General features: G+C 45.3%; 1 protein-coding gene across 1 annotated transcript; it reads left to right on the top strand.

Annotated features, from left to right (window-relative positions):
- Nucleotides 1-12,083: 12,083 nt before the first annotated feature.
- LOC126694321 (uncharacterized) lies at nucleotides 12,084-13,139 on the top strand. Its single transcript, XM_050390511.1, has one exon. The coding sequence runs from the start codon at nucleotides 12,212-12,214 to the stop codon at nucleotides 12,962-12,964; it is 753 nt and encodes a 250-aa protein (XP_050246468.1). The 5' UTR covers nucleotides 12,084-12,211; the 3' UTR covers nucleotides 12,965-13,139.
- The last annotated feature ends 981 nt before the right edge of the window (nucleotides 13,140-14,120 follow it).

The raw sequence follows: 14,120 nt of genomic DNA, 5'->3' as shown, positions 1-14,120 counted from the left end.
CCATAGGTTGACGCCGTATCAGTGTGCCCCGAATATGTTCAAGATACTAAGCTGTGTAGATGTCTTAAACGAGCGGATGAATCTAGGCCTTACTTGGCACGATGTGGCTTATCTGTACGAATGTCACCGCCTCGGGGATGATGGGTATTATCTTAAGTCCCGAAATGAGGACGTTAGGTTAATCTCTTGTCTTCCAGTTTCCAATAAGACCGTGAAGAATGACTTCCTCATTGCTTCTGGGGAGTGGTCCGACGGTATTCATTGTCCGACTCGGGCAGGAAACCCAGGTGCGGCGCTCTTAGGATTGATCCTTTTTGGGGAAAGGATTTAGTGTTGAGGGGTTATTTTTCTTGCTTTCTTTGTAATTGAAAAACTTCATGGTTTAACCTCACTTTTCTTGGTTTGTTTGCAGACAAGAGTCACGTTGCTCCTCGGATTAGCCTTGTGAACGTGCCAGCGCTGAACTATCTTCTCAGGTCGGAGATTTACGTCGCCCATGACGGACAGTTGCGCGCGGCCCATTTGGTTCTGGGTTACCAACCTCTGAGCAGCGCTTTTCAGGCGGTCGGTCACGCTATAAGGGCTGGCAGTCCGAGGCTAGCTAGAATTGACGTATCCCTGGACGGATTCCTAGCTGACCACGATTTGCCACCAGTTGTGTTGCCAAGTGTCAGAAATCCCTATTTGGCAGAGCAGCTACCTCCGGTAAACGAGCCTGGTGCTGCTGTTTTGGTTGAAGAAGAGACTGAATCATCTCGTCTTTCCCTTGAAGAAGAGATAGATAAGTTTTACTTCGAGGAGGAAATTCAGCAAAACCCCTTGGTGGAGTCTTTTAATCCCGAAGTAGAGCAGGACCAACATTCCGCAGTTGGTGTTCCCTCAATCGTTATCTGCTCGGACGATACTTCAGACGAAGAGGTAGAGCCCATGGCAGGAAAGGGAAAGTCTCTAAAGGAGCTGATGACCTCTCGGGGGAAAGGTCAGTCATCAAAGGTTCAGCCATCGAAGGGACCAAGTCCATCAAAGGTCAAAACCCTTCCCCCTGTGGTCCCCCAGGGCGTCTCGGACCCTGGCCTTAAGGTTATCCCGGACCTGAAGAAGAAGAGGCCGGTGGACACGCCTGAGGAAGGCGAGGTGGCTGTCCAGCCGACCAAGCAGCAGAAAACCACACGGGCGCCAAGGAGCAGAAGGGGCACCTCCTCGGACAGCAGGGATGAGGGGAACCTTGCTGAAGTGCGCGCTTCCCGTCGTCCATGGGAACCAAAGTTGGAGCTGGATGGGCTCGCCATTCCTTACACTGCTTCAGTCCGAGAGTATAATCGTGGCCGGGCAGGGTACGTGGCGGAGGCCTTAGAGCAGCCCCTACTTCTTCCTCGGGACATGGAGGCCTACAGGCGGTGCACTCAGTCCGAGCTCTTCCTATCCCTTAAAAGGGATCTCGCGCTGGTAAGTAATCCTTTTATTGCTTTGTCCATTTACTTGCTCCTGTTAGATTATATATTTTTCTTTTAAGGACACTCTTGTTTTGTCTGCAGATTACTCAGCAGGTCTTCGTGGCTGAGGAGTTTTGCCGTAATAGCCGCAATCTGGCTGAGGCTGAGACCCAGGCTCGGACAGAGGTGGAGAAAGCCTTGGGGTCCCTCAAGCATGATCACATTAAACTCACGGCTGAGTTCAAGGATTCGGAGAACCAACGTAAAAGTGCAGAGTCTGGCCTGAAGAGTGCCGAGGATCAGGCGGAGGACCAGCGCAAACAACTGCACACGGCTCAGCTTAACCTTAACACCGAGAGGCAGGCAGTGCAGGATCTCAGGACTGCCCTGCAAAAGGTGGAGGATGAACTGAGGCTGGTAAGGGAGGAGGCCCAGCTGATTCGAGAGGCCACAGAGGCTGAGAAGAATGCTGCTCGCCAGCTCGGGGCCGAAGAGACTGAGGCCAGGTTGTCCGAGGAGATCCCTGAGGTATGCAGGGAGTACTGCGACATTTCATGGGCTCATGCTCTCGACGCTGCAGGAGTTCCTGCGGATTCGGCACTAAGATTGCCCGAGAGCATCTTCTATCCTCGGGAGATCCGTGCGAATCCTGAAGACGCCCAAGTGGTTTCAGAGCAGGACCTGGCAGTGCCTGATGCCGTCCTTGTGCCTGATATGGCGAAGGATCCTGCCACAGACTCTACCATCGAGGTTCCTCCTCCTCAGCCCGAGCAGAAAGAAGATCCTCCTACTCAAGCCTAGCCTTTTAGGCTTTCAATCTCTTGTAAATAGTTTTTATTTTTTTTTTATTTTTTTTCATTTTTCTTTTAAATGAGAGTTATCCTATTTTTCCCTTTTTTGTAAGGACCTCTCTTTCTGATGTACTCGGAATATTAATATAAAATGTTCGTTTTGCTTACTACGGATGTATGTCAATAGCGTTCTTTTTTAAACATTTGCAACGAGATAGATACAGGCAAACGGTCAAAATGAAAATGGGTTTTTGGGTTGCTCATTTGAGGGTCGCGATGGTGTTAGACTGTGCGCATGTATTAAAAGTGATTTCCTTTAAGTAACAATCTCCCAATCTATCACAAGTAATAATCTCCCCAAAAGTCTGTCGTCCGAGGAGCCAGGCAGGACTTAGGCTCTGCTTAAAACTATGACTTGTCATGAGTAATAATTTCCCCTAGAGTCTGTGGTCCGAGGAGCCATGCAGGACTTAGGTTCTGTTTAAAACTATGAGCTGTCATGAGTAATAACTTCCCCAAAAGTCTGTGGTCTGAGGAGCCATGCAGGACTTTGGTTATGTTTAAAACTTATAAATAGTTGCTTAAGTAACAATTTCCCCCAAGTCTGTGGTCCGAGGAGCCATGCAGGACTTGGGTTCTGTTTAAAACTTATAAATAATCGGCTTAAGTATTAATTTCCCCCAAGTCTGTGGTCCGAGGAGCCATGCAGGACTTGGGTTCTGTTTAAAACTTATAAATAATCGGCTTAAGTATTAATTTCCCCCAAGTCTGTGGTCCGAGGAGCCATGCAGGACTTGGGTTCTGTTTAAAACTTATAAATAATCGGCTTAAGTATTAATTTCCCCCAAGTCTGTGGTCCGAGGAGCCATGCAGGACTTGGGTTCTGTTTAAAACTTATAAGTAATTGTAATGTAGACTGGCAAGCGGCAAATAGTCATGAAAGAGAACATACGCTAAGCCATTCTTATTAATAATAATACCTCCTGAGGTTATTTACATTCCATGGTCGAGGTACAGCTTTTTCATCCAAATCTTCTAGGTAGTAGGCGCCTATTCCGGCCACGGATGTGACACGGTATGGTCCCTCCCAATTGGGCCCCAACTTGCCCCAAGAGGGGTTCTTTGCACTGCCAAGAATCTTCCTCATCACGAGATCACCTGGACCCAGAGGCCGCAGTTTGACGTTAGCATCATATCCTTGTCTTAACTTCTGGTGATAATAGGCCATGTGAATCGTGGCCTTTTCCCTTCTTTCCTCGGCTAGGTCCAGACTTCTTCCTAGCAACTCATCGTTATCACTTGGGGTAAACGAGCTAGACCTCAACGTGGGGAAATTGTTCTCGATCGGGAGCACAGCCTCAGCCCCGTAAGTCATTGAGAAGGGGGTCTCACCGGTGGAACGCCGCGGCGTTGTCCGATAGGTCCATAAGACGTGCGGTAGTTCTTCTACCCATCTCCCCTTTGACTCATCCAATCTTTTCTTCAATCCGTTCACTATGACCTTGTTTACGGCCTCGACTTGCCCATTTCCTTGGGGGTATGCGGGGGTGGAATATCGATTAATGATCCCAAACTCACGGCAATACTCCCTAAAATTCTTGCTGTCAAACTGAAGACCATTGTCGGAAATGAGTGTTCTCGGAGTTCCGAAGCGGGTGATAATGTTCTTCCAGATGAATTTCTGGGCGTCCACATCCCGGATATTGGCCAAAGGCTCAGCCTCCACCCATTTAGTGAAATAATCGGTTCCGACTATTATGTATCGCTTGTTCCCCACAGCCTTGGGGAAAGGTCTGACAATATCAAGACCCCATTGCGCGAACGGCCACGGACTGGAGAGTGGGTTGAGAACCCCTCCGGGTTGGTGAATATTTGGAGCGAATCTTTGACACTGATCGCACTTCTTAGCGTATTCCTGGGCTTGTCTCTGCATGTTCGGCCACCAGTATCCTTGGGTGAGTGCCCTGTGCGCCAGCGATCTTCCTCCGGTGTGACTTCCACAAACTCCCTCATGCAACTCTTCAAGAAGAGACTCGGACTCCTCTGGATGTACGCAGAGCAGGTACGGTCCAGAGTAGGAGCGCCGATAAAGTTTGCGGTCCTCTGATAGCCAAAAATGAGGAGCATTTCTACGTATCTTCTCGGCTTCTAGTCTTTCTTCTGGTAGGATCTCATCTTGGAGGAAATTCCTTAGGGGGTCCATCCAGCTGGGACTCTGTCTAATCTGATGGACCTGGGTCGGGTTTCCGCTGATGGGACTGGCCTTGACTAGATCTTCGACTAGGATCACTCGTGGCAAATTACGTGCCGAGGACGTGGCAAGAGCGGCCAGCGAGTCTGCATGAGTGTTTACGCTCCTGGAGATGTGCGTTAAACTGAAGGATTCAAAGCTCTCCTGTAGCCGTTTGACTTGTCCCAGATACTCTTGCATCCTAGTATCTCGAGCTTCCAGCTCTCCCATCACTTGTCCGACCACTAATCTGGAGTCCGAGAAGGCTTCTATTACTCTTCCACGCAACCTTTGAACCATTGCCATTCCTTGAAGTAAGGCTTCGTATTCGGTTTCATTGTTCGTAGCCAAGAAACCGAGTCTCAATGATTTTTCAACGACAGCGCCGTCTGGCGATATTAAAACTATCCCAACTCCTGATCCTCTCTGGTTGGCCGCGCCATCCACGTAGACCTTCCAATGCATGGTTTCCCCGGCCGAAATCGCGCCAACCAGTTTTCCGCCCAGGTCTTTCTTCTCGGTCAGCGTTTCTATAGAGGGCTCAGCAAACTCTGCTACCAAGTCCGCGAGGACCTGTCCTTTGACGGAGGGTCTGGGCATATACTTAATATCAAAAGCCCCCAGAAGAGCACTCCACATGGCGATCCTTCCTGTGTAGTCAGCACTTCGAAGCACGGCTCGAAGTGGAAGCTGAGTCAGGACGATGACCGTGTGCGCCTGAAAGTAATGAGGAAGCTTCCGGGTTGCATGCACTATCGCCAAAATTGCCTTCTCTAAGGGTAGGTATCGCACCTCGGCTTCATGTAGTGACTTGCTCACATAGTACACCGGTCGTTGCACCCCATTATCATCCCGTATTAATACCAAGCTTACGGCGTGGGGAGCTACGGCGATATAGGCAAACAACACCTCGTCTGCCTCCGGACTGGACATGATGGGTGATCGGGACAGGTAGTCCTTAAGCTGCTGGAAAGCCTGAACGCAATCCTCCGACCATTTAAACTCTTTCCACTTGTTTATCAGGAGGTAAAAAGGCCGACATCGATCCGCCGATCGTGATATGAACCGGCTTAATGCCGCAATCATGTCAGTGAGCTTCTGCACTTCCTTCGGGTTCCGAGGAGTCTGTAGACTGTTAATGGCTTTGATTTGGTCAGGACTTACTTCTATTCCTCTATGGGTGACCATGTACCCTAGGAATTTCCCAGACCCGACCCCGAATGAACATTTGGAGGCATTCAGCCGCAACCGGTGCTCCCTTAAGATAGCGAAGACTGTTCCAAGGTCTTGCACGTGCTCGGACACCCTTTTACTCTTCACAACCATATCGTCTATATACACCTCAATGATCTTGCCCAGTTGCGGCTCGAACATCCGAGTCATCATCCTTTGGTAGGTTGAGCCCGCGTTCTTTAGCCCGAATGGCATCACCTTATAATGATAATTTCCGATGGGCGTCATGAAAGCCGTTTTCTCTTGGTCCTCTAGCGCAAGGGGTATCTGATGATAGCCCTGGAAGGCGTCCAGGAAGCTCATTCGAGGGTGTCCCACGGTTGCATCCACCAATCGATCAATTTTGGGTAGGGGGAATGGGTCCTTGGGGCACGCCTTGTTCAGATCCGTGAAGTCCACGCAGACCCTCCACTTCCCCGTCTTTTTCCTTACCACCACTGTGTTCGCCAACCATTCAGGATAAAAGACCTCTTTGATAGCCCCTGCTCTTTTCAACTTGGCCACTTCGTCTCTCACGGCACCAGCGTGTTCCTTTGAAGGGCGTCGGGGTGGTTGCTTCCTCGGAGTGGAAGAGGGGTTGACGTTCAGGTGGTGGCAGATGAGGCTGGGATCAACTCCAGGGGCATCGTAGGCGTCCCAAGCGAATACATCGACATTTTCTCTGAGAAATCTGACCAGTTCCTCCTTTTCCTGAGAGGGCAATTCAGAGCCGACCTGAAAGAACTTCTCCGGGTCATTGCTGACAGCAATCCTATCTAAACCTTCACACCTTATCTCCTCGGCCAGCCCCTCGTCTTGCTTTGCCGAGAAGGCTGGTTGCTATAAGCTCTTTGGGGCCGAGGACTCGACCAAGGGCCGATGTAAAATGGCGGCCACCACACACTTCCTGGCCACGGCCTGATCTCCTCGGATCTCTTCCACTCGTCCTCTAGATGGGTATTTCACTTTCTGGTGAAGTGTGGAGGTCACGGCCTCTAGGCTGTAGATCCATGGCCTTGCAACTATCGCGGTATAGGGTGAATAAGCGTCGACCACGATGAAATTCACCTCCACCACCTCCGCCCCAGTCTGTACGGGCAGTCGGATTTGCCCCTTTGGTGTAACGAGCTTCCCCTCGAAGCTGAGGAGGGGGGAGTCATAAGCTGTCAAATTTTCCGGCTTTAAATTCAGCCCCTTGTATAGGTCGGGGTACATTATCTCCACCGCACTTCCCGAGTCTACTAATACCCTTTTCACATCGAAACCCCCAATCCGCAAGGTGACCACCAAGGCGTCATCGTGAGGTTGAATTGTTCCTCTCTTATCCTCATCCGAGAATCCCAGTATCAAAGAGCTTCCCTTTTTTATCCTTTTGGGCTCCCTTTGCCTGCCCTCGGAGGGAAAGCGGTCCACGGCTAATACCCTGGGGATGGGTGGCCCAGTTCTTCCTGGTGCAGCGAGGATGACATGTATTGTCCCGGTGGGGGGTCTTAAAGACACGTCCCTTCGAGGTTCTTGTGTCGCTTGGCCGGGATGGCCGCTCGATGGGTGCAGCAGGTGACGTAGCTTTCCTTCTCGGACCAATTGATCTAGGTGATTCCACAAATTCCTGCAATCCTCAGTAGTATGCCCGTGGTCCTGATGATATTGGCAATACAAGTTCTGATTACGATTGGCAGGGTTTCCAGCCATCTTTCCCGGCCATCTGAAATAGGGTTCATCCCTTACTTTCTCCAGTACTTGTTGTACCGGCTCTCTGAATACGGCATTCACTGTTTGCGGGTTGCTCTGCCCAGCCTGTCGCGGAAAATCTCTCCTCGGCTGACCAGGATTGTGACGTTCCGTCCTGAAATCATTTGCTTTAGGGGGGACAACCTTCTCCTTCCCCTTCCCTTGCAGCTGATCCTCCTCCACCCTTTTGTACTTGTCGATCCTATCCATTAGCTGTTGGACGTCAGTAACTGGCTTTCCGGTGAGGGATTTCCTCAAGCCATGCCAGGTAGGGAGGCCGCTTTTGAACGTGCTGATAGCAACGTTATCATGGTTGTCGTCTAAATCATTATACACTTCCCAATACCTATCCGAGTATGCTTTCAGAGTTTCTCCTTCATGCATGGACAAGGACAGTAGCGAACTGAGTGGTCGAGGGACTCTGGTATTTGTAATAAAACGGGAGCAAAAAGCTTGAGTGAGCTGCTTGTAGGAGCCTACGGAGTTTGTCCTCAGGCTGTTGAACCACCTCATTGCCATCGATCCCAAGCTGGATGGGAAGATCTTGCACATTAGGGCTTCGTTTTGCGAATAGATCGCCATTTTCTGGTTGAACTGACTCACATGCTCTACCGGGTCTGTTCTGCCGGTATAGATGACGAACACCGGTTGGTTGAAGCGTCTTGGTAGCTTAGCCCCTTCGATTTTACCCGTGAAGGGTGACCTTGAGACCTGATCCAACGCCTTCTTCATGGCGTCGCTCCCCGAACCTTTGCTGGATGGGCTCTCATACTTCCGTACTGGGCGTGGTTCCTTTACATAAGAAAAGGTCTCGCTTGGGGGGGTCCTTGACCTTCGTCTGTAACTCATGTCCTCCGCATTAGAAGACTCGCCTGAGTCAGAGGGAGATCGTCTTCGTTGTACACGTCGTAGCTTCCTTTTTAGGTCATCTATCTCTCGCTGCATGGCCTGGTGACTATTTCGCCTCTGAGACACGTGGCTTCCTATCTCTGTGTGACTCTGACTCGTCCGGGTGGTATGCATACTCCCCTTATGATTCCCCCTGCCGCCCGGGTTGGTTGGGTTATTTTGCCTCTGGGACTCGGCGGGTTGTGTCCGTTGGGAGTTAGCTTGGTGAGGATCCTCCTGGTGTGGATCTAGTTCTTCCATGCTCGACTGTTGCACTAGCTGATGCCCTAGCTCTTCCCACAGACGGCGCCAATTGTGGTTACACGATTTTCCTGGCCCAACTTACGTTGATCAGGCCCTGGCCCAAAGCGCAACCCACAATAATTATTTGTAGAGGATGGGTCAAAGAACTTGGCCTCAGTGAACTGGTTCGGTCTTATGCATGGGCAGTGGTTTGCAAAAGGAAAATAGAAAAACACCAGAATGGATCTTTCTCAAGTCTGATTTTATTTCTTTTTTGTTCCTGATACAGTTCTCTCGTCCTCTTCTTTGAGGGACTCCACTACATTATATATTCTTCTTCTTTTCATCTCAGCCTTACACCTGTTAATCATCCAGGCATCCACTTGAGCACCTGTCCCATCAGACGCCCTCATCAGACCCTTTGTGAGTTGCAGAGGCCAAGGCGGTACTGTTCAGGAGTCTTTTCCTCATTAATGCGGCCAAGAGGGTGGTTGGGACGCAATTAATGTGGTGGTAGCCTTCCGTGAGATATTTTGAATTTAATTCGTTTTATATGTTGGGAAGACGAGCTGAAATGGCTGGGGCAAGTTTCTCGTCTGGGCTTCGCGATGTCCGAGGAGGAGTTACTCCTCGGACAGGTTTCCTTGACGCTATGGGGGTTGAATAGCGCTTCATATGAGGCTTTTCGTCGGACAGGACGTTCCTCGGACGGGCCTGAGCTTGGAATAGCCCATCATTTTTGGGCCGGGCCCCACAATAATAATAATAATTTTTTTGATGAACACGACATAGGCAATAATTATAACAACAATGTTACTCAATAGCTACTTTTCTTTTAGAATCAAGTGTACTCAATAGCTAACTTAGTATGTTCCACATGTATCTTTTTTTTTTCTTTTTTTTTTTAAATATGTACATAATTATAATCCACACCGAGCAACAATCAAATTCAACTTCAAAAAATCAATTTTCAGATACTTCAAATTAGCAAACAATTGAAAGAAACCATGATTGATTGATGAATGATGACCATCTTTTGTCAAATAAATGCAATTTATGAGTGATCACATCTGATCAAGTAATAAAAGAAAGAAAAAATCCACAAAAAAAAAAAAAAAAAACCATTCAACGTCAATTACATATTTTATTTTAAATCGAAGATATCTGGTGTAAAATTGGAAAAAATTCATTATTTGGTCATGTCATGTCCTAATGTATCTTCACCCAATTACAATTTAATTGAAATAATTTCAATTGCATGTGACTTTTCTTTAAAAATTATTAAAATCATGGAAAATCACTTAAAAGAAGGTGATGTAGTTATTGGAATTTGATTTTTTTCTTTTTCTTTTTGGAGAAACTATTGGAATTTGAAACTAACATTTAGAAGTTCATCTGTTCAAGCAATTCAACTAACAAATAAGATGTTAATGATAATAGTGGTTGTCATTCACACAACAACAACAACAAAAAAAAGAAAAAAAGAAAAAGAAAGAAAGAGCATTATCATATATAGAAATCATATAAAAAAGTTGTACACGTGACAAAAAGCATGAACCATAAATCCATATAACTTGTGAAGAGTTTTGTAATGCGATGACATTATTTTTTTTCTCCCCTTTATGATGAGAATTAGGGTTTGAATTCCCCCTCTCTTATTATTGTAATTATCAATTTTTTTTAAAAAAAAAAATCTATATATCTTAATGTGTATGTTTTTTTTTAATCTAATGTCTATGAACTTAACTAAAGCAAGCATACTACTAAATTACTAATTAAGTGAAAATGGTAAATGTGGGGCCCGGCCCAAAAATGATGGGCTATTCCAAGCTCAGGCCCGTCCGAGGAGCGTCCTGTCCAACGAAAAGCCTCATATGAAGCGCTATTCAACCCCCATAGCGTCAAGGAAACCTGTCCGAGGAGTAACTCCTCCTCGGACATCGCGAAGCCCAGACGAGAAACTTGCCCCAGCCATTTCAGCTCGTCTTCCCAACATATAAAACGAATTAAATTCAAAATATCTCACGGAAGGCTACCACCACATTAATTGCGCCCCAACCACCCTCTTGGCCGCATTAATGAGGAAAAGACTCCTGAACAGTACCGCCTTGGCCTCTGCAACTCACAAAGGTTCTGATGAGGGCATCTGATGGGACAGGTGCTCAAGTGGATGCCTGGATGATTAACAGGTGTAAGGCTGAGATGAAAAGAAGAAGAATATATAATGTAGTGGAGTCCCTCAAAGAAGGGGACGAGAGAACTGTATCAGGAACAAAAAAGAAATAAAATCAGACTTGAGAAAGATCCATTCTGGTGTTTTTCTATTTTCCTTTTGCAAACCACTGCCCATGCATAAGACCGAACCAGTTCACTGAGGCCAAGTTCTTTGACCCATCCTCTACAAATAATTATTGTGGGTTGCGCTTTGGGCCAGGGCCTGATCGACGTAAGTTGGGCCAGGAAAATCGTGTAACCACAGTAAAAGTTATGAATAGTTTTTAAGTGTTGTACCTTAGATTCTTTAGTTAAAATTAAATAGGTGGTTACATTGATCAATGCAATATAAAAGATGTAATCTTTTCTATATACAATTAAAATCAATTATGTTGGTCATTGATCATTGCAACCACATATTTAAATTTAATTAGAAAACTAAAGGTACAACACTTAAGTAACTATACATAAGTTTTGTCTAGGTGAAAATATACTATGTATACCTAATTTGAGTTAGATTCTATTTTAACTTTCAAATTTTGAAAAGCATTTTTTAGTTCTCAAAATATCATACACATAACAAGTTATTTAATTCATAACCTTATTGTTACAATGGAAAATCACATGAATTTGTTGTATTTTGATGACATAGACTTTTTTTTTTTTTTTTTGATGAACGCGACATAGGCAATAATAACTATTATTATTTTTTTGATGAACACGACATAGGCAATAATTATAACAATAATGTTACTCAATAGCTACTTTTCTTTTAGAATCAAGTTACTCAATAGCTAACTTAGTATGTTCCATATGTATCTTTTTTTTTAAATATGTACATAATTATAATCCACACCGAGCAACAATCAAACAACTTCAAGAAATCAATTTTCAGATACTTCAAATTAGCAAACAATTGAAAGAAACCATGATTGATTGATGAATGATGACCATCTTTTGTCAAATAAATGCAATACAAAAGGTTTATACTTCTATTTTAGCTATGCCAAAATTACCCTAAACATCACATTTTATTTACTTATAAGAGTTAAGATCTTCTCAAAAAAAAAAAAAAAAAAAAAAAACCTTAGGAGCTAAGAAGACTATCATTACTGATTGAAGCACTCAAATGTCAAATCATTGTTCAAAAACCGACAAAGTGACCGGCCCATCCAGTCGCATCTTCCCAAGTAACGGCTAACACTACCCACTATAGCCAGTCACCATGTACCTCCACGGGGCCCACACCAACCCAACGGTCACATTTGCCTTAAACAAACTCTTAAAATGCACAACGTTTAAGTTTTCAACCTACAAACCTTTTCTCTTATATAAACCTCACTCTCTCCGAAACCCTTTCATATTCTTTGGAAAACGACAACCTTTGAAAAAACTCTCAAACACACAAAAAAAACACAGATTCTTTTTCTTTCTTCTTCAAGTTTTGTGTGTGTTTCCAAACAAAGAAGATGATGCATTGTCTTGTTGTACTTTCCATTTTCGTTTTGTGTGTCTCGGTTTCACACAACAATGGTTTGGTACAAGCGGACAATGCGCCTTCTCCATCTCCAAACCCAAACCCAACGCCAACGCCAACAAACTCACCCTCTCCATCAACTTCTCCGGCCAGTCCTTCGCATTCTCCGGCGACTTCTCCGACCACTTCTCCGGCTTTATCGCCTCCTACATCAACTCCGACAATTTCTCCGGCATCCCCTTCAAAGTCTCCGGCTTTATCGCCGCCTACGTCCACTCCGGCAATTTCTCCACCATTGTCGACCCCACCGGCGAAATCCCCGTCAGTTTCACCGGCCAAATCTCCGGCGACCACCCCGGCACAGTCGGTTTCTCCCACCCCAAGTCCGTCGGCAAATGGGTCTTCTCCAATTCCGTCCCCTGTAAGTCTTCCGACGCCGGTTTCATCTCCGGCTACCACTCCGGCGAGCGCGCCAGAATCGGTTCCTGTCGGGGCTCCGAATCTGCCACAGCCTCCTACTACTGCCGCCACTCCAGAGACCCCAGCGGGCATTCCATCGAGTTCGGCAACTCCGGCGGAGGCACCGGTAGTGGTTCCAAAGAGCAGTACACCAAGTACGGCGCCGGCAATTTCTTCACCGGAAACGGCACCAGGCCCGGTTAGTGATGAGTCGGGTTCGGATTCAAAGAATAGGGTTCGGGTCATTTTAAGTGGTCTGGCTGTTATGGCTGCTTTGACTCTCTAAATGAATAAATATATATATATATATTTTTTCTCCCACATTATTCATGTTTATTTGGTATTGTCACTAATATTTTGTAAGACCCTACTGTATTTCTTTTTTGAATATTTTGTAGACCTTTTGTGTTGTATTATTAATTTCTTATTGAATGATAAATATATTCTTAACCTTTTGATCATGTTGTTGTGCCTAGAAGGCTCAAACAATCCAACCTAGTTGGCCAGTATTTTCTTCTATGGTTTCCTTACAAAATGATAAGTGGCACTTTTAAAACAAGGAAAAATTGGATTACTGCTACGACTGTAGAAGTCCTTGACCCCCCTAAAATGATGACGGATCTCCAATGTGTAATTAACACTACTTTTATTTGTTTAATTAGGATTAAAAACTGATTGGTATCTTGGTCTGATGATAAAGAGCTATCATTAGGAGTGGACGCCATAAGTTGAAACTCTCTCAAAAAAAAAAAAAAAAAAAAAGATTAGATTTACCTCTAGTATTTGCGTGCACGGGTGAAAAAACTGCACAAACATGTATCTTAAAAAAGATTAGATTTACCTCTAGTATTTGCGTGCACGGGTGAAAAAACTGCACAAACATGTATCTTAAAATGATGACGGATCTCCAATGTTACTGAACAGAAGATTTACTAGTGCTGCACAAAGTGTTACTCTGATTGTCAACTGTAGTTTAGTTCTGTAACCAGGAAATGGACCAATACTTTGGGCTAGAAATTGTTGGAATTCCACAAACCCACTAGATTATTTTGTGCCAGCTCAACAAGGTAGGAGTGGAAGGCACCGTTGGACCACTTTTTTCATATCATTAGGCCCATACCACATTGAAAAAGAAAAAAACAAAGTAAGTTTGTGATTTGAAGTTTTAAATATAAAGAAGAGGCTAGTTCTTTGATGGTGTTTTTAACTTTTATCTGTTTTCATTGCTCTAATGAAATAGCTAATCGATATGAAGATTAAATGGTGAAGATTAAATTACAAATAGAAATCTGATTTTTCTTCCCCTCCTAAATTCACAAAAACCCTTTTTAATTATGAGTTTTCGGTATGAAGATTGATTGAGTTTTCATTAAAGAATAGACCCAAAAAAAATTGAATTCTTATTTTTCTTCCCCCTAAATCCACAAAAACTCTTTTTATTT

This window comes from Quercus robur, chromosome 8 (assembly GCF_932294415.1).
Source record: "Quercus robur chromosome 8, dhQueRobu3.1, whole genome shotgun sequence".
NCBI classification, from domain to species: Eukaryota; Viridiplantae; Streptophyta; class Magnoliopsida; order Fagales; family Fagaceae; genus Quercus; species Quercus robur.
This window is presented reverse-complemented; position numbering and strand designations above follow the sequence as displayed.

What these genes read in the sequence shown, in the direction of transcription:
- LOC126694321 (XM_050390511.1), top strand. Translation starts at nt 12,212, where the DNA reads ATGATGCATTGTCTTGTTGTACTTTCCATTTTCGTTTTGTGTGTCTCG.